Here is a 27,999-nt window from a genome sequence, read left to right on the forward strand (position 1 = left end):
TTACATTAAACTCGTCACGGTTGACTAAACAAAGACAAAATCCCTCTTTCCTTTTAATCACGCACAACCCATCCTTTCTTTCTCAGAACAATAAAAATATTCAAATGTGAAGTTATTTGACCTGTCCACACAGGGTTTAATACTTGAACTGAGTGTACAGGTAAATATTGTAAATATGCTAATTAATTACTTCAGGTGTCTGTTTGAGAATTGAGGTTAGCCAGAGGTGGGCCGATAATCAATGATATCTAACAGATCCTCAATGTGGATTGTGCAGCTGTATTCACATTAACATTTGATTTTCTGTTGCATAAATAAACACCCTAGGGGAAGTTTTAGGAGGTTTTTTTATGTTATTACCGTAAAGAATGCAATATCCACCCTATCTCTATATAAATGTCCCTATATATTTGAAGCCTCAATTTTTTGTACCGTATTCATCGTAATTATAGCGCTCAGGGCATTTAAAAAAAATGTAAAAATGGGGGCGCTTATTAGGAAACCAATATGTAGTTGTAGTCGAAAAAAATCTTTATATTTGAATCCTTTCCATATTCATGGCGCATTCAACTGTCACGGTAAACATGACAATGTTGTAATTGAGAAACATGCATTGTAATTCACTTGTTTCATGTGTGGTAAAGTATTAATTTCTTCTAACATGGGATACAATGCCATATATGTTATAAAAATCACACATCTGTAAATGGGATGTGGCGTCTCATAATTTTGATTCCTTCAGAAGAGGGGAGGGGTGCTTATAATGGGAGTGACACCAATTAAGGTGAAATGCAAAGGTACCTGATCATATTACCTTAATGTAGATTTCAATATTTGATTTCTTCCAAACTGGGCCCTATTATAATTAAGTGCAACTTTTCATATTTCAAGTATCTATATAGTTTCCCGCAGTTGTGCTTATTGAGTCAGTCACTATAGGAGTTTTTTCCCAGGTTTTTAGCTCAACTGGCCCAAAGGGCCAGTGAGCTTATTTATGTCGTGGCGCGACGTCCTTTGTCCATCAGTCCGTCCGTCGTCCGTCCGTCAACATTTCTTTTGAATCGCTACTAGTCCTAGAGTTCTGCATGGATTCTAACCAAATTTTCCCAGAAACATCCTTGGTGGCAGGGGAACAGAGTTTGTATAAATTTTGGCTTTGACCCCCCAAGGGCAGGAGGGGCAGGGACCAATAGGGGAAATAGAGGTTAATCCTTTAAATTGCTACTAGTTTTAGAGTTCTTCATGGATTGAAACCAAATTTGGCCAGAAACATTCTTGGGGGAAGGGGGGACAGAGTTTGTATAAATTTTGGCTCTGACATTTTGGCTCTGACCCCCCCCCCCTCGGGGGCAGGAGGGGCAGGGCCCCATGGGGGAATTAGAGGTTAATCCTATAAATCGCTATTAGTCCTAGAGTTCTTCATGGATTGAAACCAAATTTGGCCAGAAACATCCTTAGGGGAAGGGGAACTGAGTTTGTATAAATTTTGGATCTGACCCCCCCGGGGAAAGTAGAGGTAAATATTCAATTTTCCTTCAGGAAAGAACAATGAACCTATGTATTCAGAACATTACTTGACATTACAAACCAGGTGAGCGATACAGGCCCTCTGGGCCTCTTGTTGTCTTTTATCTTGATTCCTTATTCAATTTTTTGCAAGTAGAATGAATATTTATCTTATTTTGTTATGTTACAGTTTCGTGCAACGTGATTGCCCAGACAACAGACGTCCTCATAGACCTCAGTAGTTACAACACTTCGGTGGGAACTGTTGTCGCAATAGGATGTAAACGATTCGGCCACCGCGTGATTGGTCCAGAAAATGTCACATGTCTCAACACAAGCCAATGGAGTGATACAACACAACCAAAGTGTGCCTGTATGTATAAGCCCAGTTTAATGTTACTCAATCTTTCTCTCGGCCCCAAAATGAAACAATCTAAGTCTATAACAGTCTTTAGACCCAATCATAGAAGATGTTACAAAAAGTAACGTCATTTGTTATTGGCTAAGCTAAAACTTCAGTCTAAGCTGTTTCATGATAATGGGTCCTGGTAAACATTATACAGTTATTTCATGCCTTTTCAGTCAACAGTCGAAACTCTTTTCCGGAGGTGTGAGACCAACCCGATGAACTGTTTCCCGAGGCCGTAGCCCAAAGGAAATAGTTTATAGGGTTGGTCCCAACACCGAGGGAAAGAGTTTTGACTGTTGACTGAAAAGGCATGAAACAACTGTTTTAAATTGTTACCTGAAATCTTAAACTTATCACAACTTCTGGCAAAGAAGACTCTTGCTGAAAGAATACCAGTATTTGCGTCTGGTGCGCTGGTGTTTATGATGTCAACAATATAACGCGCATGCAAACATTCCGCACCGGTCGACAGTCAAATTATGGACCGATCAATACTCAAAATTACTTCATTTACACTTTTAAAGAGAGCCAGGTAAGAATTCAAAATAATGTTAAATGCAGTGTACTGATAAAATGTAGTCAAACCTATCTTTAATGACCGAGTCTGATTAAGATACAATGGATCTGACAACATCATTTAAGGGGTCATGTTCTGGTGAACTTTTATATCATGTAAAGGGTCATGTTCTGGTGACCTTTTATATCACGTAAGGGGTCATGTTATGGTGACCTTTTATATCATGTAAGGGGTCATGTTCTGGTGACCTTTTATATCACGTAAGGGGTCATGTTCTGGTGACCTTTTATATCACGTAAGGGTCATGTTCTATCACGTAAGGGTCATGTTCTGGTGACCTTTTATATCACGTAAGGGGTCATGTTCTGGTGACCTTTTTTATAACGTAAGGGGTCATGTTCTGGTGACCTTTTATATCACGTAAGGGGTCATGTTCTGGTGACCTTTTATATCACGTAAGGGGTCATGTTCTGGTGACCTTTTATATCACGTAAGGGGTCATGTTCTGGTGACCTTTTATATCACCTAAGGGGTCATGTTCTGGTGACTTTTATATGATGTATCATAATTTAGATGTATATTGCATCATATTTTCTACACCTACATGTAGCTATGTGAATAGAAAACGTCATTTCGTCTCAATATACATAAATAAATTTATATTCTTGTGCTTTTTGGGTGAGATAACTACATCCATGAAAATGATTCTGACAGCACCTGCAAACTATTTCATCCTCGTCATGAAATTTACTTGTAGTCATTCAATTGGTCAGGTTGAAAGGTTATTAGAATGTGACCCAGAAAGGATTTTAGTCAGAGTTTAAGTTAGATTGGCATTATCATAAAAATATTATTTTCATATGACATAAAAATTAAAAAAAAATAAAAAATGACCTCATATATCTGCCTATTGATAAAACAAGCCTATATCAAGGGCACATGTCATCAAATTCAAGTCTAAATTATCAATAGAATAGCCAGTCCCAATATTGTACCATGGCATCTATTTTGAAATACGAATGATAAATCATTTGTGAATTTTCATTTCACAGGGACAGGAGAATTAAATACGTATGAGAAGTTGGTTATTGGCGTGGCTTCCTCCTGTATAATACTGCTGCTTATCTGTCTCGTCCTAATTATCTCCCTTGTTATATACCGCCACAGTCAACGGCGACACAAGTAAGTACACACAATAAGTGATTTTCTTACTCAATAATTTCAGGTCTAGTGTATCTTTTGAATTGGGGGAAAGCACTACTTTTCATCTTTCTTAAAACATGTATATTTTAAAGGGTTTTTCTTTAGTTGCATAAAATTCTGGAACAATACAGCAAAATTTCTCTACATGAGCTAGGGGGCCAAATTATGCAGCCTCAAAGGATCGAATAACTTTATACATGACCGAAATACTTATATACACCAGTGTATAACAAAAGTCATTTACTTGATAATTACCTCTGTAAAACATACCTTCCCATTGTAATTTACAAGGAGCTAGAACTCCATACACTAAGCATAAGGTAAGGTTGCCATGGTTATCTCCCTTGTAAACTATATTACATGTATAGAAAGGATTTTTTTATCTATTTTTTAGCTGTGCTAAATAATGAAAAAGAAAGATATTAAGCTATCCATTTATTAAAGCATATAGTGATGTACTGCATCATTTGGGAAAAAAATTAAACCTAGCTATCACAAAATTAAGGATGTCTATAAAAAAAAGTTGAGCTTGGTCATTCATATATAACAGTTATTGCTAAATACAGTGGACCCGCGATAATCCGGACGCCGGTAGTCCGGAAAACTCACAATCCGAACGGAAATGTCAGGGAACGGATTTTCGTAACGTTATTTATACTCACTAGTCCGGAAATTCGTATTCCGAATCCGGAATTCCATTTTGGGAACGGAATGTCATTTTCGTTAATAAATTCCCGCAATAATCCGGACAATTTGTTGTCGCCACGTGCAGAGAAAATCCAAGGCCAGCTACAGTCATGTGTACAATACACACAATCACTTGACACTGAGTGTGTTGTCATAACGACGACTGCCAGGTCATAGCCACGGGCGTTTACATGAACACCTTTTTCACGGGTACATGCAGTCATGTAACGGTTCATTGGTTTTCTATAGGAGATCAAACTTCAGTGTTGTTATTGAGATACGCAATATATGTTTAGCCACACGCTCAAACATGCAGTTTGAGCTTGGTTACGGGTACGTATGCTGTAACAAAGACATAGACAATTTATACTATCTAAATCTCTAGCTGTAGATATCTTAATTATTACGCATGCAGAATATATCGCTATGAGTATCGGATACAATAAAGTGAGACAAGGATTTATTCATATACGTCCTTGAGTGAGATAATACTCACAAAATTAATAAGAATTTTAAATGTATGTGAATCTATTCGAATTCATCGCCTATGGTATAAGATATAAAGGCTACGCATATGCCATTTACACGTGTGTGACATTGTGCACGAAGTTAGACGTGAACGGGCGCGTGGTTGTTACAAACGTCTGTAGGTCAGAAAGCAAAGACTTGTGGAAATGGTCATTAAAAATACACATACAAAACAACAATTATATGAGTTCATAAAATGTTCACAACTATTTGTTATCATAGTTTTTTTATGCCAAGAATGTAGATGATATTGACCCTTTGTTAGGCAATTTGCCGTTCTATAGATCAAGAGTGGGATACGTAGCTATATGCATACATAGTACACAATTAACAATGGCTTTAGGTTTCGTATTTTGAAGAAGAAATACGTTTATTCACTATCTTTAACGTAATGATATAAAACTACCTATAAAACATAACAAACAAAGTATTAATTCTTAATTATGATACACGTATATATTACATAAAAGCCTATCATCGATTACAAGGTCAAGGGGAGTAACTGGTACGTGACGATTTAATTGACTAAGAACACGGAATTCGGCAGTCCGGAAAACTCGTAATCCGGACGGTTTAGGCTGGGAACGAAGGTGTCCGGATTATCGCGGGTCCACTGTATGTGGATGCTCTGTTTATAGCAATTCTATAAAAAAGCATGATTATCTCCCCTTTTTTTTAGCCCACCATCTGATCAAATCGCCCTGCGTCCGTGGTCCGTCGTCCGTCTGTAAACAATGCTTGTTATCACTATTTCTTAAAAACTACTGCAGGGATTATGTTCAAACTTCACATGGAGGGTACCCTTGGCCCATAGTTGTGCTATACAGGTTTTGTGGCTGATCTGAAAAACAAGATGGCCGCCAGGCAGCCATCTTTGATTTTAGCAGTTGAAGTTTGTTATCGATATTTCTTGAGAACTAATAAAGGGAGTTTGTTCAAACTTCACATGGAGGGTACCCTTGGTCCCGAGTTGTATTGCATTTTTGGACCAATCGGTGAACAAGATGGCCGCCAGGCCGCCATCTTGGATTTTGATAGTTAAAGATTGTTATCGCTATTTCTCAGATAGTACTGAAGGGATCTGTCTCAAATTTCATATGTAGGTTCCCCTAGGAACTTAGTTGTGCAAAATGCATTTTGGGACCGATCGGTCAACAAGATGGCCGCCAGGCAGCCATGTTGGATTTTGATATTCAAAGTTTGTTATCTCTATTTCTCAGAAAGTATTGAATGGAGCTTTCTCAAATTTCACAGGTAGGTTCTCCTAGGGCCCTAGTTGTGCAAAGTATGATTTGGGATCGATTGATCAAAAAGATGGTCGCCAAGGAGCCATCTTGGATTTATATAGTTAAAAGTTTTATATCGCTATTTCTCAGAAAGTATTGAATGGATCATTCTCAAATTTCACATGTAGGTTCCCCTAGGGCCCTAGTTGTGCAAATTGCGATTTGGGGCCGATTGATCGACAAGATGGCCGCCAAGGAGCCATTTTGGATTATGATAGTTGAAGTTTGTTACTGCTATTTCTCAAAAGGTACTGAAGCGATCTGTCTCAAATTTTATGTGTAGTATGTTTGAAAAAAATTAAAAAGTAGAGAAAAGTTCCATCTTTCCATTGTCAGACATAGATCATTCTTTGGTGGGCGCCAAGATCCCTCTGGGATCTCTTGTAATTTTAAGATTAGCATGAAGAATCTCCCTTTGTGTTTAATAGTCTACTTTATTCAAACATGGGTATTGATTATCTCCCTTGTACATCAACAGGGACCCTAAAAAGAGACCAATGTAAGAGGTTATTTCAAAAACACAATGGAACCTTGGTTAAAATACAGCTAGTTCTGAAATTTGAATTTTATTTTAGACAATTTTATGAAATATTTCTTTGGTTTCCAATATCTGGACATAATTTCGGAAAGCAATAAGGTTCCATTGTTTCACAGTAATATGTTGGAGCACTTAGAAAGCTTTACAGTCGCCACACTCACAGAGGGTATTGGGTTGATATGTTTAGCATGTTATCATTTCATATTAATACATCTCTGTGATCCTATATATTTACAGCCTATCTATTCACATTTAAAATTAATTGAAAAACAGAAGACATCAAACTATAGTTATTCACCTGTAATATTCTGTTGTTTGTATGAATTCATATAATAAGGAATTGCTTTAGACAGACTCAAGTTATGATATCAAAGATACCTGCAGATTGATATGGAATTGTATTGATTTTACAAAACTTTTTATATTCTCTATTAAATTACAGTCAAACCTCGTTGTATCAAAGTTCAAGGGACCGTCAGAAAAACTTCGAAACATCGAGACTTCGAATTATTCATGGTTGAAATTAGACCGATTTTTTTTTACCACGACCAACTGTGGTAGCCTAGTTGTGTACATGTCGTCTCCGTTCAGTAAACTTTATAATCACTGTATTTACAACAAACAAAACAAAATAAAAACGAAGTATGCAATTAATCACAGGTATTGCTATCGTTAGCAATACATGTATATTATAAACAAGACTTACGTGTACTAGGCCTAACCCATGTACATGTGTACGTTTGTTGACTAGTTAAGCGATGGTTAATATTACGGAATATATAAAAACGAAAACACGTTGTAAAAACAAAACTAAAAAGGGGGAACTGAAAGCGCTACAACACCTACAAAAAACTTTGATTTAGACTGATCGATTTGCTCCAGTATGTATGCCAAAGTTTTGCAATGTAACAGTTTTGAGTATGAGCTCCTAATAATGTAGCTCGCTATTTACCGTTCCGTAAATTCTACAAACCGCTTACAATGGCGGCGGCGAACATTAAAAAAACACGACTAACAGTATCTTTGCCGTACTAATGATTTGATAACGCAGCTTGTAAAAACAAAGCACCAGGTATCGGCCTGATCAGTGATATTAATTAAATCTCGATATAATCCCTATTGTCCGGCAAAAGGCTGTCGCGAGACAGGTGTGATAGCATGCCGCGGGGTATTGGCGAACACCTGATCTGTACAGGTAAACTTTTATTCGAATCATCGAGTGTCAGTTACCTATGATTCTATAACAAATGCTCCATGAAAAAAGTGTGATACATCGAGAACTTCGATTCATAAAACTTTGATTCATACATGGGTTAGTTAGTAATGTTATATAGTGAAGAAATTCGGGACCAGACAAAAAGTTCGATACTGCGAGAAATTTGATTCATCGAAGTTTGAATCATCGAGGTTTGACTGTATTTTATATATGTACACATTTTAGAATCATTATTCTATATCTATTTGAAGTATACTGCATATGTGAAAAATAATATCAAAATTGTTAATTGTTTCTTCAATCACAGTAGAAAATTAAAACTTGTTTTTGGTGGAGGCAGCGAATTAATTAATGCTTTAATTATATACTAATTGATTATTATTATTTCCTTATAATGTAATTTTCAGTTATCTTTAACTAACATACAAGTCCAAATTAAAGTTTCTAGACAAAGACTTTCCATTACATATTGTATTATTGAAGCAGTTCTTGATGGTCGTATTATTTTAACCCTGTCATCCCTGAAGACACATTTAGTCTCATCTAAATCAGACACTGGACCAATCCATAGTGAAATTTCAGGGGTAATTGAGTTCAGATGTCTTATTTAAACCAAATACTGATTACCTTTGGGTGATTTATGACCTATTCTCTTATATACATCACAGTGGATAGTTAAAAGATACAGATGGTGATTTTCCTCCGGGAACTGACTTTAAGACATCAAAGTAAATCAAATTCAATTTCATATCACCGTAATTTGATTGAAATCATTTTAGTAAATGATTGATAAAGTGGTATTAGAATTGCATTTGAAAAAAAATTATGTACAGAGTACCATATTTTCCAGAGTATAAGCCGTGACTTTTTTTTTATAACTGACCATATGCATGTAAAGGGGAATAACTCCTTTGATCTTCTATAATTTTAGCCTAATTCCTGTACAAATGCATGTAAAGGGTAATAACTCCTTTGAACCTCCACACTTTAATATATCCTATATATTATTAGATTTGTTTGGTAAGGTGAAGTGAAAATAGTTTGAAATTAAACAAAAATTACATTTTGAGTAACATTATATCTGATCATTCAATTATTTTTTTAATATTCCCCATATCGCATTAGATTTAAGGATTAACTTGAATAGATTTTTTATGTTATGGAGATATAACACAAAAATCTCCATAACATAAAAAATCTATTCAAATTAATCCTTATGATTCAATTTACTAAAGATAATCTCTTCAACATTTAAAATTCATTTTGGGACTCTTTTGTCTATGAAATTATTACGCCGTCATCTCAGCCAATCAGAAGCGACGTTACAAACGGCGACGCCATTTTTTCCTTTATGGGCTGATAAAGTAAATTTTTAAGCCAATGAAAATGCTCGTAACAAGCAAAATTGAATTATATGTTTGATAATGTGAAGTGAAAATAGTTTGAAATTAAATGAAATGACGTTTTCGGTAACATCTTATCTTATCAATCTATTATTTTGTTTTAAGTCTTTGAAAAATTGTGTAGCAGTATTCTTGCTGATTTGGGAATGTTTGTCCAATTTTACTATAATGAACTGTTCTAACAGAAAGCTGTTTTGTAGTGTGTGGCTATTTTTCTCTTTGTCCTTTCCAATTTCCCATTTTAAAGCAATATTTTAGCAGTAAATCATTTTCTGTAACTATTTGTATTATACAAAATTGTTCAGTATGATTACTGCAAAAATATTGAATCACTTTCTCTCCTGCATGTTAAACCAATGCATGTTTTAATTTCCATCAATACAATAGAATGTACTTTCAAAAAGCTAGTATGTATTTATTCTGTCTCTGCATATTACAGAGTTATTGCTCTTGTAGATAAGTACTGGTTCTTTTCTTATATCATTATTTTGTGGGTGAAAATTACATTGTTTCTCTTAAAAAAGTTACATATGTATTAAATGTAAAGCTCACAAAAAGATGATGTAACACATGTAAATAAAAATTACTACCAGTTCCTGTAGGGTCAGGTAACTCCGTAATATACAAATACAGAATAGAGCATTTCAAGGTTTTGAGTTTTGATATCAAGGGTCCGACAACATCGACCTAGGAAAAAGACTATTCGACCCAGAATAAGGCAATTTTTCTTCAACTTGAAGAATTCACCTTTATGTATAGAAGAAGATGATGAGGTTACCACCAAGAAAATAGAGTTACTCCCCTTGCCAAGGTATTTAATAAGATAACCCATTGTTATAATGCTCTGATTATAGTATACTTTACCATTTGGCCGATTCTTAAATTATTTTTGATACATTTTATCAATACCAGTAACAATTATATCTAAAATTCTAAAACAGAGGTATATGTAGTAAAATTCCTGAAGTCCTCATTTCAAATATTCACTTTTTTTTAAATGAAAATTCCTTGGGATACTTTTAAAAAAATACATTTAAAATTCTTTAATTTCACCATTTTTGAAAAAAAAAATCTTTAGGCTAAGAATTGAATATAACTTCAAAACTTGATTTGTATGATGGGCTGCAACAAGGAAATTAAGGGTATATAATACACATGTACATGTGTGTTACACCAGATATCATTCCCTTAAAACATCAATTTTTGAATTAGGTCCCTGAAGGGTTCTTGGAAAAGTAATGAAATATCCATTTCAATCATCTCCCCTTGTTTTTGAATTGGGTAAAAAAAAACTTAACCTGACGTCAACAAGAAATTGGAAAGGACAGAGGTTTTACTTTAATCCTTTTCTTATTGCATGAATTTTCCTTGTAGATTAACCCAAACTTTTATTTCAGCGAAAAAGATTCCGACTCGGATAGCGGTCGGTTTCCACCTTACGCTATTAACCACCATGTAGAGCATGCTTACTATCCACCCGGTCCGATGGTTCATCGGGGTAGTGGTCCGTACAAACACCGAATAGCACAACCTGATCCCTACTCAAGGGCAGATAAGTCAAAGGACAGGTCAGTTAGTACATATGATCACGATGTTAATCAGATTTCCAAATTTTGTTTCTCATTCGTTTTTTCCCCTTTAATTTTCTTGTTTTTGTTTTCTAAGTTTACATGATTCATTCATTAATTTTAAATAACAAATTTTCAGTTTTTTAAATATCTTCCTTTTTAAAAATTAGATGTTTAAAAATGTTCATTAACAATGTTTATACTAATGAAAATTTACCAAAGTTGTAGCACCTTACACCGACCCAAGGAAAAGTTATTTGATGTAATTGGCATTGCTTGAAGATTGGATCCGTATCAAATACTTTTAATAGGCGATTTAAATTTAGGGTATTAAATCTAGCGATTAAGGCATTCGTCTTTCACTTAGTCAGCAGGGTTCAATCCCTGACACTGACATGAAAAGTTAAGGGTCAAATGCCTGATCACAAAAGTTCTCTTCTCCCACGCCGATTTCCTCTCACACGAAGACCTCTCTGCACTTACAATTGTTACATCTGGGGCATCAAAAGTGATTTGTATAACGGAAGATGCATTTGTTTTTCGCAATCAATTTCAGATAAATAAAGTTGATATTTCAATAGGTAATTTAATGTACTATGACACTAGAACCATATTAAGAATTTTCCAACTTTCAACTATAGGTTGAAATACACTACATAAAAAATGTTTTTTGCACAACCTAAAATTTTTGAGCTTGCATGTTATGATCATGGATGCATGGGGAAGATATCAATCCTATTGATACTGGTGGTGGAAAAGATGACTTACATTTTGAGGTTGTGAAGTGACATCTTGATTCTTTTCTTGTATGATCTTATATGAACAATTTGATTATCTCGAGAAAGCTACAAATTTTGATTCTGTATTTGTAAATTACAGAGTTATCTGCCCTTGCAGGAAGGTATTGATTGTGATGTTATGTGTTACCGAAAGTAACATCTTACTCCTCAGAGAAAATGAGATGAATTTTGCTAACAAAATAATGACGTCTGAATGGATACCTACTTGTCAGGGACTGGTAACTCTGTAATATTTAATGACAGAATGACAGAGGCAGCTCAGTTGTTATGATAATATTGCTTCCTTTCATTATGAAATAAATCTTAAATTTTGCTTTAACAATATCATAAAGATTCAATATGACATATTAATTTACCAGCTTTGGCACTGTGGCATGGATTTGGATAAAAACAAGTTGATAAAAAATAAATACAAGATAATTAATATTGATTGTATTTTAATAGCTCATAAAAATCAAAGTACAAAATTAATGTATACGCCTCTGAAACCACAATTAGATTTCAGAACTTTTTCACTCTGCCTTTCATGACAGAAATCTTGAATTTTAACACTAGATTGTCTAATTCCCCTCAAATTTTTATACACAATTTTTCAATTTTGTTCTATTTAATTATACTCACACACATAAAATATACATGTATATGTATATTAGTTATATAATAATGTGTATCCCTTTAGTTATAACATAAGTTATATAGATACCTCTGCTAAATTATAATTCTACTGTACATTTACTTATATACACATAGTTTAATAATTAAGCATTAGTCATTTTTGATAAAAACATACCAATATAATGAAATCTGTTACAGAAACACAGATTATGACAGTCACCACTACCGCTATCAGAACGAGAGGAACGGCTACCTCCAGAACGGGGCTCCTCCCACAGACTACAGACACAGTAATTATCATAATCAGGCGTATGATAATAACGAAAATGGTCATTACGTGACTGACATCACAACTAATCCATCCAATCAGGACGCATACAAATGGTAAGGTCAAAGGTCATTCTCATTTGTACATGTAGGTCAATATCTCGAGTTTACAGGTGTTAATTGTATGTATAATAAGGTCAAGGTTATTGATAGTTTAGGTCAATATATCAAGGTTCTAACAGTTATATATAGAAGTGAAGGTTATACATGTATTAGAACCAAAAGATTATTTTGAATAAGGCCAAAAAAATAATATGTCTGTTAGGGTTACCAGACTGACCTTAATTTTTTACCCCCGACCCTAATTTATTCCCCACTTTTCTACGGAAAAAAAAATTAAAAGTTGGGATTTCGATCTCAGACTCCAGTTCTGGCCATTATTTTAGAATGAAAGATACTTTTTTAAAAAAATCCTTTCGAACTATGGACCCCATTTTTGTGCCAATGTAACCCTAAACAGACGTATTTTTTTGTTTGGCCTAAAACACTTTTTCTTGATTGAGGCAGCGTTAGGATGAGATGTTAAGATGTCCCAACATATTACTATCGGCTCTCCACCTCAGGGTCACAAGTTCGAATCCCTTAGGGGACAGTTGCTAGATACAACTGACAGTAGGCTGGCGCTGATTATACTCTGGCTACTTACGCTTTCCTTCACCATCTATTAATATCACATGTCATGTCCACAGGGACCTGGCACAAATTTTTTTACCAACAGTATACAAATATATATATACATATATATATATTATAGTAGCAAGGGTATGAACTCGGCGGTAGAGAAAAATGGATCTATTTTTTTTAAACCATGATTTTTTTTTAGTAAACGGGCTCTATACACCAGTGACACATTTCTTACCTTAAAGACAAATAAATTATCTTTCCAGTCAAAGCCCACTTATTGAAAAAATTTTATCATGGTTTTAAAAAAATAGACCCGTACTGATACTATAATATGTATATATGTATACTGTTGGTTAGAACATGTCATGCAAGGTCCCTGTGTCCACAGCTTTAAATGACCCTGACTATAAATAGTGTGTTTTGGATAGTTTAACATTCTACTTACAGTCAAGGTGATTCAAGGACTTGCCAGATTCGGCAAGTTTGTATCCTATATATGTGGGGCAGTTGCTAGGTACTGACCACTGCATGGTCACTGGTCAGTGGTTTTTCTCATAGTACCCACAAGAGAGCTTGGTACCAAGCTTTCTTCACCATCTAAATCTGGTACATTCTTAAAAGTCTAATCAAACCAAAATGATATTGTTTCAAGGGTAAATCTATATCATTTAGCTAGCTGTCTCAAAGAAATTTGATGATGAAAATTTCTTATTCAATTTATAACACATGTGTATACTTGGTGTAGATCATGAAGTGTTTTTGATAATTCGTTGATTATTTTTCTTTTCGTAATTTTTTAACAGGAATGGTCATATACCGCGCCCAAAGCTAGGCACTGAAGGTCGGGAGCCATTCTAGCTAGATAAGTTTACTGTATCACATATGGATTATATCGTACTGGAGCCAACTTCCCTCAAATAACTACGCAATTCTCATCAACTCTGATACTGAGAAGCGAGACAAAGTTTTCAAATCTTGTTTTGTGCCATGATATATGTACATGTAGTCATGTTATTATCATTTCCGGTATATACTAAAATGTACATTAAAACACCCCTGTAGATACATTTGAACTCTTCCATTTCTAACATTGGAATATCTCATTATGAATTTCAGGGGTGTATGAATTAAGGTTGTTAAATTTAGACATTTTCTACTGTAACAGCTTACAATGTATGCACTACATGTATCTATATTGGGCTAAGTCTACCAGTAGGAAAAATGTGTACCATACTGTACCTGGTTGATATTCTTTGTGATTTACTTCATTAGACATTGAGTTTCATGAGGTTGTGAAAGTCTGCAAAATAATAGGTAATAGATAAAACATATGTATTCTTGTAGCCAGACTGCGAAGCTTTAATTTATTTAGACTAATTGTCCAGCTCATTTTAACCTTAGACAAAATCGTGAAATGTCACACTCAAGCATAATGTGCATGTAACGGCTCATGAAAATGTACTGCAGGAAGACATTCATAATTGTTTATACATGTAATCCTACTCATTTTCAACAGAATTTAATTACTACAAAAGTCATTTGTATAGAATATACATTGCATCTGCATGATTTTCATAATGGAATATTTTATATCCATATTTTCAAGAAATTATGTCATAGATGTCTTTTTATTTTAATCAATACTAAATTATTTGTTTGCATGAAATATCAAAACACATATATAGTAAGTAAACTATAAACCACTTTATTGTTGTATATACTGTACAATCTACAATATTTCGTGTCTTTGTTATTTTCAAAATATTCCTGAGAATTCGAGATCAAGGACTACTAATGACAAAAGCTGTGTATAACGCAGCGGCAGTGGGATATTGGAGCATCGATGACCAGATAGCTCAGCAGTAGAGCATTGGCTAGTGTTCAGAGGTCCCAGGTTCAAATTCCGGTCTGGCGGGTACATTTTCTCCTCTCCTGTACATGTATATCAAAAATTATTTCGCTGACCAATAATATTTATTGGTAATGTTGACTCTATCAATTTAATTTTCTTTTTACCTAGTCAGTGTATATTAAGCATTGTAAAACAGAATGAGATTTGGTGAGATGTCAAAATTATTGATTTGTAACCAATGATCAGTTCTAGTCAATTGGTTACAAAAGTGTTTCATAGTCAATTAATTGGCTTAGAAATACTTGCAGATATTAAGTAATCTGAGTTTTAGTCATTATTCAGTTTTATGTCTATATTGTTATTGGTAATTATGATGTACACAAAATGCAAGCTTTTCAACTTTTCTCAATATGGTAGACTGCAAATTAAGGATTCTATTCGGCCCATTTACCCTTTAAGACACATTTGAACTCTTATTGAATGACAGGAATAGTCCATTAAGAAATTTTAGGGGTTACTGAGTTAAAGCATGTTACAGCAACAGTTGTCCATTATGATTTATTTTAGTTGTAAGAGTAGAAATTATAAATTGAAAAAGGATTAACTTTAGATGTGGTTATTAACCCAACATATACGAGGGGTTGTGTGATGGGGTAGGGAGTTTAAAAGTTGGCCTGGAAGACACTTTAGCAGTAAGACACCATTGGAAAGCATGTAAGTGAAAATTAAAACATGTGTTTTGTATTTTGAAAATAATTATAATAATGCTTTTCTATGGTGCATAAATAATATCTACAATGGATTTTGTATTTTTTATATTTTTACAAGTACATGTAGACATCATTTTCATCTATTCTTTATCATTTAAAAATTCACTAGTTCAAATTTCTCCCTCTCTCTCCAGCGTATGTATCTGTGTATTTCAAATAGATTATTAACTCATTTTCCCCTGAAAATGTATAGTGAACTCTTCCCGCGTTTGAATTAGAAGGTTTAAATGTGTTTTCAGGGGATGAATGAGTTAAGTGTAGTTTTTATACATTTATTTGAAAAATGAATTCATCAATTTCATAATATTACAAACTGCATATCTACATGTACTAGACACATGGACTCATATGTTATAGACATTCTGATATTATAAAAAAAAAACCACTTCCTGCATTTTATACTAGACTACTCTTTGATTAGCATTTTAGTTAATTGTATCATAATTTCTATACTGATCGATGTTATCAAAGTTGTTTTTTTGTAAGATTTGTTCATTTGTATGTTCATTGATATTATTAGCTTAGTTTTTTGTTAAGACACAAATTTTTGATAATATATTTGGCTATGGTAGCCTTACCTCCGTGTTTCCTCTCACCGGGTCACCATCTTTAGACATTTCGATAATAGGTTTAAAGATTTATGTACTCTTTATCATGATTATGATTTGGTGTAAAACAATAGGTACAAATGTTTCTGTCAGAATGCCTGGTTTGTTATACAAGTAAGAGCAAGGAGAATTATTTCCTTCAAACTCATATCATAATTATTGTTTGGTGTAAAAAAAAAATAGGTATCTGTCAGAATGCTTGGTTCGTTAAATACAAGTAAGAATTATTTTCTTCAAACACGGACCCTGTATCTTTTGTTATGCTTAAAATTGGTATTTATCAGAATGCCCTCTTCCTTATGTAAGAGCAAGTGAAATGTTCCCTATTTTAACCTATATTATTATAAGCTTGAGAGTAAGTAAAATTGTTCTGGATCTGATAATTTATCTTAAATTGTCCAGTTAAAGTTATTTCATTTTTAATATTAAAACTGAAATGTTTCATTGAATGTTGTTTTCTCTTTTATGGATTGTCTCCCTTTTGCTGCTGTGTTGCCTTGTGTTTCAAGTTGTGTTTAGTGATGCTACATTATATGTAGACCGCTGAAAAATGAGAGGTTTTCTCTGTCAAAAACAATAGCAGACAAATAAGTATTTTCATCAAATACAGAATATACTTAATTTACGCCCTTACCACCATTGAAAAGTTTGAACTTCTTATTTTACTTCAATATCAAATTGAAATAATTAATTGCGTCTTGAAAAAATCCCTGGCACTATGCCCTATAGGGAATAAAATGCTGATTATGTATGCACTAAAAGCTTAACAAATTATTTTCTATGTAATTTTGTGTTAATTAGACACATGATTGAACATCAGTTATTGTTTAAATGACAATTATATATACTTTATGTTGTCTTTGGTGGAGCATCTTTAACCATAGATAATAAAAAGAATGTTGGTAGGGTGTAGTGAATCCAAATGATGAATAAAATAGATTAAAAATGGTATTACTAAATTAATTTATCATATAAGTATTTACAAAACGCAGGATTTAGATTAATGTAAACTTTATTTCATTCATCTTATGGAACATTTACATCAACACATCCTGCATCAAAATTTTAATAGATTGAATTGGATTCAGTAACAAGTGTTTATCAATTCAGAATTTAGACTGGACCTTTGACATTAAGAATGCACAATGCCGATGTGTTGCCCCTCTAGAACACAGCGATGTAAATGGACATTATACAACAATACCATTGTTTCATCTAAGTAAGGCTTGTCTGCAGGCATTTATAGCCTTCTAGGACTCATCTATGATGTTAGGGACAACGTACATCTATTTAGCCCTTTTTCGTGTTGGACTTGTTAGTTTAGGACTCATCAGTGATATAATAAGGACACCCATCCTCGATGATCCATGGGTTACTATCACTGACGTGATATCTACCCCTGGATTATATCTCATAGTAAAACTGAAGGCAGCACTTAGAGAAGACAAAATTAACCAATCACAGGCCTCTGGAGACTTTCTTTGAAGATTGCAGATAAAGCGACACCCAACTTCAAAGTTAACAACACCACATCAAAATGATTTTTCTTGTGTCTTCTCCTGCATCCAGTTTTACTATTAGACTGGTTCCCGCCGCCTCAGTTCCCTTGCGTACACTTCACTAGTGAGCGGAGCGCAGCCTGGCGGAGAGTAGAGAACTAAGGGAAGGGAACCAGTCTAGTTTTACTATGCCGTAGTCCAGGGGTGGGTACAACGTCAGTGATAGTAACCCCTGGAGTATCAGGATGGTACAGCTGTTTAGCACTTACATATTGTCAGTTTAGAGTTAGGGACTCTGTCCTTCCAGGAATCTTCAGTGGTGCAGACAACTGTCCATTACTTTAATACTCTACTTTGTATGCTTGACCTTTCAACGAAAATTCTTGTAAGGATGAAGTAGCAGTTTGATGCAGCCATGGTTGTCTAAGTTTTGTATGTTTATCTCTTACTTTGAGATAATGGACGAATATTCTATAGACATTGTATTTACATAATTGTATATTTGTGAAGTGAATTCAAGTGTTATGAGGTAAAGCGATTGAGGAACTCGGACATATAGATAAGAACATTTGGACAGAGCAAAACAAAATGGGACGGAGAAATGTGATGATCCGGACAAAGAAAAGAAGATGTAATTTGACTGAGAAAGTAGAACATTAGGACAGAGAAATATGAAAACGTTGACAGAGTGATAAGATAACTTGGTCGACAGAAAAGAAAGTGAACTGGGACGAAGAAATTTAGCATATGATTGAACTTGGACAGAAAACAATCAACAGATTGAAAAAATGCAATGCCAATTATCAAAACAGTCATTACATAGAAGTGTATGCTGCCGTATCTTCATGTGAATCTTGACCCGGTGAGTTTGAAAACTGGAGAAAAAGACAAAAAGTATAGAAAAATCATACACCGTAAAGGCACGCCACAGGAAGAGTCCTCATATAAGTATATTTTTGTAAATATATGTATTTCTTTTTCAAACGTATGTTGTTTCGTTCCACAAAGGCCTTTATACATGTTTTACTATTTCAGAATCTTACTCATTCCTCTCCAGCCAAATGCCTTCAGTCACTTTCTTTGGTTAGAGGGGTTGTATAATTGTCGATATATAGGTTAAACTTTTTATCCATATAATGACGATATATTTTTCTATAAGCTACATATATATGTGTGTGTGTATATGTAGGCGCGAATATTTTAAGAAACAAAATAAAATACGGCAGTGACAGAAAATTCTTCTTCGCGTAACATCTTCAACAACAAATGGTAACTAACTTGTTTTCGTGGTGACATAATTTTGCGGTTATATATATATAATTCATTTTTGCTTGTTACGAGCATTTTCATTGGCTTAAAAATTTACTTTATCAGCCCATAAAGGAAAAAATGGCGTCGCCGTTTGTAACGTCGCTTCTGATTGGCTGAGGTGACGGCGTAATAATTTCATAGACAAAAGAGTCCAAAATGAATTTTAAATGTTGAAGAGATTATCTTTAGTAAATTGAATTATAAGGATTAATTTGAATATATTTTTTATGTTATGGAGATATAACACAAAAGTCTGAGTGTACTCTCATCATAAACCGCTTCGCGGTTTATTTAGAGTACACTCAGATTTTTGTGTTATATCTCCATAACATAAAAAATATATTCAAGTTAATCCTTAAATATATATGGCGACATTATTTTGCGGTATACAGCGACACAATTTTGCGCCATCTCTCCCAGGGTTCATTGCGGTCCCCACATGTCAACTGCATGCTCACGGACTGGCCGTCTGTCTGTTGACCTCGGGTTAACGTTACAGAAGATTACGTCATGACGATTGTTAAATAAATGGCGCCTCCTTTATATATGACGTCACAGTGATTGTTTTTTAAACGGTGGACGTCGTATGCAAATCATGACTATTTACCTACAAGTAAATATAGTGTATCCGCAAAATAATCCATTAATGTTTGGTTTGATATTGAATGATCAAACTATAAAATGTCGTTTACAGGAAAATGATGCATAAGGAAATTTACAATAGATATTAAAGAATATAGTATGTGTCCGAAAAACGTTATTCAAGAATCTTGAAATTTTGCTGGGCCGTTTACAAAGGTGAAATTGTGGGGACCGCAATGCACTCTGGGAGAGATTGAATTTCGCGGTACATGGAGACATAATTTTGCGGTATACAGCGACAGAATTTTGCGGTACATATAGACATAATTTTGCGATATACAGCGACAGAATTTTGCGGTACATGGAGATATAATTTTGCGGTATACAGCGACAGAATTTTGCGGTACATGGACACATACTTTTGCGGTATACAGCGACATAATTTGCGGTACATGGACACATAATTTTGCGGTACATGGCGACATAATTTTGCGGCTCATGGCCAAATAATTTCGCGATTTAGTCATATGTACTATAATTATATGCTCTAGCTTGGTCTGGATTTCATGATGACATTTGAAAGTTTGGATTAACTGTAACATTTAGCTGTATTTAAGGACAATAATCGCGATTTCTTAACGCCCGCGAAATTCAATCGAACACGAAAACAAGTCAATTTGCAGCAATGAGGATGCTGGATTTGTACAAAGCTACGCGGCCCTTCTACCATCATATAATACAGATTCTCTTGTTCTTCATACGCTCCTATTCTCTAGACAAAAAATCGATTCTAGGCTTTGTGTAATAAATGAAAACAAATCTACATGTAACCATGGTAACGAGGCATTGTCTGAAAGGAAGAGTTCCCCTGATATTATCTGTGGCCAAAATAGTCCCTCGCGTAGGAATTTATGTACGCGTAATTAAATTATGAATATGAAATTTAGTATATGGTGAAATGGAAAAGGAAATTGGAGAACGGTTTTGTCACCTTGGAAACGACAGCTTTAGAATAGGATTCATGGCAATGATTTATATTCTGATCTGTTAACGTGGATCTTTCTACAAGAACAGTACTTATTGTATCTTTATTTCAAGAGAGTTCTACAGAACCATGCGACTGTCAACGCCATTGCGGAAAGAATGGAAGTCATCGGAATACTTTACATAAAAATACTGATACTACAAAAATACCAAAAGACATTATATTCCTTTTAAAACATTCATTATCTGCAAGTGAAATATATGCTTTTCAGAGAGAATGAACGATATGAGTTTTCGTATTTTTATTCATGACTAAAAATGAAAGTTGACAAATCTTTCAATATGACAGAATGTCTTTGTTTGATGGTACCGTAGTTTTATACATATATTATATTGGCTTGTCACAAGATTCATATTATTTCTCGTTGTTTTCATTCGTGTTGGTTGGTGCTCTTGTCGCTAGGTAGATAATTTTAAAACAAACTATCCTGGAGCTCCTGATTCTGCCATACGCCTCATATGCATACGTTCCATTTAAATCGCATTTCAGTTAGAACTACGCGATATTGGAGGGTTTTTTTCTGATCAGCTTTTGTTGGGGATGTTTTCATTTATTAATATTATTTATTAATTCATTCATTCATTCATTCATTCATTCATTCATTCATTAATTAATTCATTCATTTTCATTTACTTCATTTACTTATTTATTTATTTATTTTTAATTTATTTGTTTGCTTTTTGTAACCTCAACATTTATCGCTTCGTGAGACCAAATCCCATATAATCAACAGCTGATGTAGAAGTACATGTCGTATATTGATTATAAGCTATATGATAATGCTGTGCTATCCTCAGTGGTCCCGCGAGTGTTTATTGTAGTACGTCTATCTGTCCACATTGAGCGACAATCGGGAACCTTCGGCACTTTCCGTAATCGATTTTTTTTTTCTTGTTTACGGAGAGTGACGAAGTTTCCCGATTGATTGAGCATCTGTAATCCGCTTTTGGTCAACTTGTTAAATCCGACATACCACGAAACATACACAGGGCAATTACGGTTCAAAAGCCGTGGACAAGTAAGCCCGACACCTCTAGGTCGCGAGTTGGAATCCCATGTGAGGAAGTAACCAAGGACTGGCGACTGGTTGGTGGTTTTCTCTCCTGGTACTCCGTCATTCTTCTACCGTTAAACCTGACACGTCCTTAAATTACAATGATTGTCAGGAGGATTTTACTTTCCTTTAATTATAAAAAGTTGCTTTGATACATATAACGAACATTGCTTCATCCTCGACACTTCAGGGGTTCCGATCACTGGCGATCTCGGCACACCTGGACTATATCATGGTAATACTGGAGGCAACAGAATAGAAAAGGTAATTTAGTCGTGTAGTGCACATCAAAAGAGCCATATAACGGACACTGTGGTTGACTATGTGGCTTTGAAGTTGGGTGTCGCTCTCTGTAGTCTTCAAAGGAAATCATTGCAAGCCTGCGATTGGTTCAGAATTTTTCCTCTGAGCTGCCTTCAGTTCGAATATGAGATAGTCCAGGGTGTAAAGATCGTAAGTGATCGGAACCCCTGAAGTATCTAGGGTGACATTGCTTTACACGAAGTACTTCTCGTGATCCACATATTTTTTTTTGTGCAATCAAACTTGTTTATAACGAATATACTTGTAACGAATTTCATATTCCAACGAAGTTTTTTTCATCCCCCGTCAATCGAATAATATGTTTATTATAATGTGTATAACGAATCATGTTTATAACGAATTTCCTTGGTCTCCATGGATTCGTTATAACCGTATTCTACTCTGTTTATATCATTTTAAAAGTCGATAAGAGGGATCGATTTGAAATATAATCATAATTTTCTATTTAAATGTTTGATATAAAGTTTGTACCCGATGTATACACCTCAATTTCAGGGTTTAAACAATAAAAACAAAATTCATTACATCCATTATACAGCATTCTCGGTACCATGATTAATAGCTATTGGGGACTCGTAAAAACTACACCATGTATGTTTGTATCTGAAGACGTGTTTTACACTCCGGGATGATATAAATCAATATTGACGTATTCTTACTATAAATATACATATAAATGCATAACAGTAACGGCATCCATTTTCATGTCAATAAATGTAGCAATGAAATTACGAACCATTAATTTCCATTCTATGTGAGTGATGTAGCTTACTTTAAGTTCCTTTATGCTTGGGTGAACGTTATTGAATTCTTACGAAAGACAGACTAGTTTATTTAAGAGATTAAAATGTTTAATTTCCTGCAAGCTGTCATATTTCTTAGAATTTATCGCCAATTTCAATAAGCCGTTCATTTTTGGAAGCATGGCGTGCTGACAAGTTATGGTTTTAGCCAGCTGAGTACAGACAACTAGAATGTCTGATAGATTTGAGGAGAAAATAAGGAACTAACTAGATATGAAGGCGACTTTCCTGGTCATATTCTCTACTTATGGTAAATAAGTTAATAAACAAGGGAATATGGTAATAAATGACTAAATAAACCAATAAATGAGGGAATAGGACTATAAACGATTAAATAGGTTAATGATGAGGGAATAAGGTGATGAATGATAAAATAATCTCCCCTGACTATACCCTCCACTCCATTCCCCTCCTCTCTCTCTCACCTGACTATACCCTCCCCTCTCTCCCCTGACTGTACCCTCCACTCCCCTCCCCTCCTCTCTCTCTCTCTTCCATGACAATACCTCCCCACACCCTCTCACTCTCCCCTGACTATACCCTCCCCCTCCCTTCCTCTTTCTCTCCCCTGATTATACCCCCCTCCCTCCCCCTCTCTCTCCATAGACTATACTCTCCCCTCCCCTCTCCACCCTCTCACTCTCCCATGACTATACCCTCCCCTCCACTCCCCCTCTCTCTCCATAGACTATACTCTCCCCCTCCCACTCTCACATTCCCCTGGCTGTACCCTCCTGTCCCCCTCTCTCTCTCCCATGACTATACCCTCCCCTCCCTCCCCTCCCCCCTCTCCATCCTCTCACTCTCCCACCTGACTATACCCTCCCCCTCCCTCTCTCTACTCATCCTGACTATACCTCTCCTCCCCTCCCCCTCTCTCTCTTCCCTGACTATACCCCCTCCCCCTCTCTATCTCCCCTGACTATACCTCCTCCCCCCTCCCCTCATCCCCTCTCTCTCCCTCCCCTGACTATACCCCTCCCCTCCCCTCTCTCTCACCTGACTATACCCTCCCCTCCCCCTCTCTCTCACCTGACTATACCCCTCCCCCTCATTTTATCTCTCCCCTGACTATACCCTCCCCTCATCCCCTCTCTCTGCCCCTCGCCCTCCCTCCCCACTGGACTATACCTCCCCCCCCCTCCCCCTGACTTTCCCTCCCCTCAACTGACTCTACCCTACCCCCCCCTCTCTCTCTCACCTGACTATACCCTCCCTCCCCCTCTCCCTCTCTCTCACTGACTATACCCCCCTCCCCCTCTCTCTCACCTGACTATACCCTCCCACCCCTCTCTCTCTCCCCCTCACGCACTATACTCTCCCCTCCCGCCTCTCTCCACCCCTGACTATACCCTCTCCTCTCCCCTCTCTCTCCCTGACTATACTCTCCCCCCTCCCCCTCTCACGGACTATACTCCCTGACTATACCCTCCCTCCCCCTCCCTCCTCTCTCACCTGACATCCCCTCCCCCTCTCTCTCCCTCTTTACTCATCCCCTCCCTCCCTCTCTCCCTGAATATACTCTCACCTCCCTCTCTCTCACTCCCTGACATATACCCTCCCCCTCCCTCTCTCCCTCTGACCTTCTCCCTCCCCTGGACTATACTCTCCCCACCCTCTCCCTCTCTCTCAACCTGACTTACTCTCCCCCCTCCCCTCTCTCCACCTGACTATACTAATTCCTCCCTCTCCCCTCCTCTCTATCCTGACTCTACCTCCTCTCCCTTCTCCCCTGATATCCTCTCCCCTGACTCTCCCCTTATTTCCTCCTTACTTTTATTCCCTCCCCCTCCTCACCCTCACCCTTTCCCCCTCTACCCCCCTCACCTAACTTCCCCCTCACCCTTCCCCTCGCCCTCCCTCCCCTATTCCCCCCTCCCCCCCTCCCTCTCGCCCCTGCCACCTCTTCCTCCTCCCCCTCCTCCCCCCCTACTTCTCTCCTCCACCCCCACCCCCCCCCCCATTCCCCCCCCCTCTCCCCCTCCCTCTACACTACCTTCCCCTCACCTCCCCCTTCCCCCCCTCCTGACTATACACTCCCCTACCCCCCCCCTCCCCCCTCTAAACCCCTCCCTCCACCCCACCCCCCTCCCTCCCCTCCTCTCCCCTCCACCTTACTCCCCCGATCACCTCCCCCCTACCCTCCCCCTACCCCACCCCCACCCTTTCGCGCCCAAACCTCCTCCGTCTTCCCCCTCTTCCCCTCCCCTCTCCTCCTCTCCCCTGACCCCCCTCCGCCCTCTCTCCTCACCTACCCCCCTGCCACATACCCTCGCCCTCCTCCCCCCCCCCCTCCCCCCCTACCCCCCCTCCCTGCCCCCCCTCCCTCTTTCCTCTCCCCTATACCCTCCCCCCCCCTTCCCCCCCCTCTTCTCTCCCTCCCCCCTACTTCCCCCCTCTCCTCCCTCCCCCCTCCTCCTCTTCCCCCCTCCCTCCATTCCTCCCCTCTCCCCTCCCCTCTCCCTCCTACCCCCTCTCTCACCTGACTCCCCTTTCCTCCCCCCCCTCCTCTCCTCTCTCCCCCCCTCTCCTCCCTCCCTCCCCCTCCCGCGCCCCTCTAATCCTCCTTCCCCGCGGGACCACTAATCCTCCCCCTCCCCCCCTCCCCCTCTCCCCCTATCCCTCTCCCTGACTACCCTTACCCTTCCCTCCCTTTTCCCCCCGTCTCTCCCCTGTCCATGCCCTCCCTCCCCCTCTCCCCCCCCCCCCTTCCCCCCCTCCCCCTCTTCCCTCCCCTCCCCTCCCTTTTTCCCTCTCCCTCCTCCCCTCCCCCCCCTCCTCTCTCCCCCTTCCCCCTCCCTCCCCCCCTCCTACCCTACTCCCTCACCCCCCTCCTATCCCGCTCCCCTCCCTCTCCCCCCCCTCTCTCCCCTGCTATGCTCTCTCCCCACCCCACCACTCTTCGTCCCACCTGTACCTACCCTCCCCCCCCTCTCCCCCCCTCACCCCTCCCTCTCCTCCTACCCTCACCCCGGCCCCAATTCTCCCCCCCCCCTCCTCTCTCAACACCCCAACCCAGCCTACCCTCCCCCCCCCCCTCCCATCTCACCGCCCGCCTCTACCCTCCCTCCTTTCCCTCTCTCTCACCGGACTATCTACCTCTCCTCCTCCCTCTCCCTCACCTGGACTATAACCCCCTCATTTATCCCTCCTCCCTCTCTCCTCCCTATACTCTCTACCTCCTCCCTTACTCCCCTCCCCCCTGACTATCCTGTTCCCCCACTCCTCTCCCTCACCACCGACCATACCCCCCTCCCTCCCCTACCCCCTCCACTCACTCCCCCCTCTCATACCCCCTACTCCCCCCCCTCTCTCCCTTCCCCCCTCCTCTTCCTCTCCCCCCCCACTCTCTCACCTGACTATACTCCCCCCCCCCCCCTCTCCTCCCCCTCCCCCCCCCTCCCCCCCACCCACTCTCACACCCCTCCTCTCCCCACCCCTATACCCCTCCCCACCCCCTCTCCTACACCCCCCCCCCCCCACCCCCTCCCCTTCCTCCCCCACCTGACCCTCCCCCTTTCTCCCCTCCCCCCCCTCCCCCCCTCATTATCCCCCCTCCCCCCCCCCCCTCCTCCTCACCCCCCCCCCCCCCTCCCTCCTCCTTCTCCCCCCCCCTCTCCCTACCTACCCTCCCCTCCCCTATACCCTCCTCCCCTCTCCTCCTACTCTCCCCCCCGCCTCTTTCCACCTGACTATCCCCCCTCCCTATCTCTCTCTCACCTGACTTTACCCCCCCCCCCTCCCCTCACACTCACCTATACTCTCCCCACCCCCTCTTCTCTCTCCTGACTATTCCTCTCTCCCCCCCCCTCTCCACCTCCCCTAACTATACCTCCCCTCCCCTCACCCCTCTCTCCTCACCTGACTCATACTCCCCCTCCCTTACCCCTCTCACTCTCCCCTTTCCACCCCCCTACCCCTACCCCTCCTCTCTCTCATTCCCTGATACTCTCCCCCCCCCCTCTTCTCTCCTTACTATCACTCCCCTCCCTACTCTCTCACCTGACTATACCTCTCCCCCCTCTCTCCTCCCCCCTATACCCTCCTAACACCCTCTCTCCTAACTGACTCCACTCCCTCCCCTCCCTCTCTCTCTCTAAACCTGAACTATCCCCCCCCCTCTCTCTCTCTCACCTGACTCTCCCCTCCCCTCCCCCTCTCTTCCCCTGACTATACCTCTCCCCCTCCCCTCTCCCCTCTCCCTGACTATACCTTCCCTCTCCCTATCTCCCCAGATCTACCCTCCCCCTCCCCTCTCTCTCAACCTCCTATTCCCTCCTCCTCTCTCTCTCTCACCTCCCTCTACCATTCCACCCTCTCTCACCTGACTCTCCTCTCTCACTCCCTCTCTCTCACCTGCCTATACCCTCCCCTACCTCTCTCTCACCCTCCTTTACCCTCCCCCTCCCCTCCCCTCTCTCTCACCTGACCTATCCCTCCGCCTCCCTCTCTCCACCTCCCTCCCCTCCCCTCCCTCTCTCCCCCTGACTATCTCCCCCCCCCGCCTCTCTCTCACCTGACTACCTCCCCCTCCCCTTCTCTCCCCTCTCTCACATGACTATACCTCCCCCTCCCTCTCTCTCTCCTCCCTCTCCCTTCCTGACTCTCTACCCCTACCTCCCCACCTTCTCCTCCTCTCCTCCCCTGACTATACTCTCCATCCCTCCCCCTCCCTCTACTCTTCTCCTCCTCCTTCTGTCACCTGACTATACCCTCCCCTCTCCTCCCTCTACTCTCTCTCGCCCTCTCTGACGCTCTCCCCTCCCTCCTATCCCTCTCTCTCACCTGACTATACCTCTCCCTCCTCTCTCCCACCTGACTTATACCCTCCCCTCCCTCTCTCCACCTCCTATCCTCCCTAACTCCTCCCTCTCCCTGACCCCTCCCTCTCTTCTCCCTGAACTATACTCTCCCCTTCTCCAAC

At 39.1% G+C, this 27,999-nt stretch overlaps 1 protein-coding gene across 4 annotated transcripts in view; it reads left to right on the forward strand.

Moving 5' to 3' along the window:
• Positions 1-16,906, forward strand: part of LOC138306789 (uncharacterized) — a 37,860-nt gene extending 20,954 nt beyond the window's left edge. Inside the window, exons 2-8 of one of the 4 annotated variants that reach the window (XM_069247273.1) lie at positions 1,697-1,879; positions 3,485-3,614; positions 6,615-6,635; positions 9,964-10,104; positions 10,691-10,861; positions 12,475-12,660; positions 14,031-16,906. In XM_069247273.1, coding sequence (XP_069103374.1) covers positions 1,697-1,879; positions 3,485-3,614; positions 6,615-6,635; positions 9,964-10,104; positions 10,691-10,861; positions 12,475-12,660; positions 14,031-14,085 — 887 coding nt within the window. In that variant the 3' untranslated portion in view covers positions 14,086-16,906. The remainder of the gene's footprint in view (positions 1-1,696; positions 1,880-3,484; positions 3,615-6,614; positions 6,636-9,963; positions 10,105-10,690; positions 10,862-12,474; positions 12,661-14,030) is intronic. The other 3 variants (XM_069247276.1, XM_069247275.1, XM_069247277.1) reach the window with 3 other exon arrangements.
• The last annotated feature ends 11,093 nt before the right edge of the window (positions 16,907-27,999 follow it).

The sequence above is a fragment of the Argopecten irradians genome, chromosome 13 (assembly GCF_041381155.1).
Source record: "Argopecten irradians isolate NY chromosome 13, Ai_NY, whole genome shotgun sequence".
Lineage (NCBI taxonomy): Eukaryota > Metazoa > Mollusca > Bivalvia > Pectinida > Pectinidae > Argopecten > Argopecten irradians.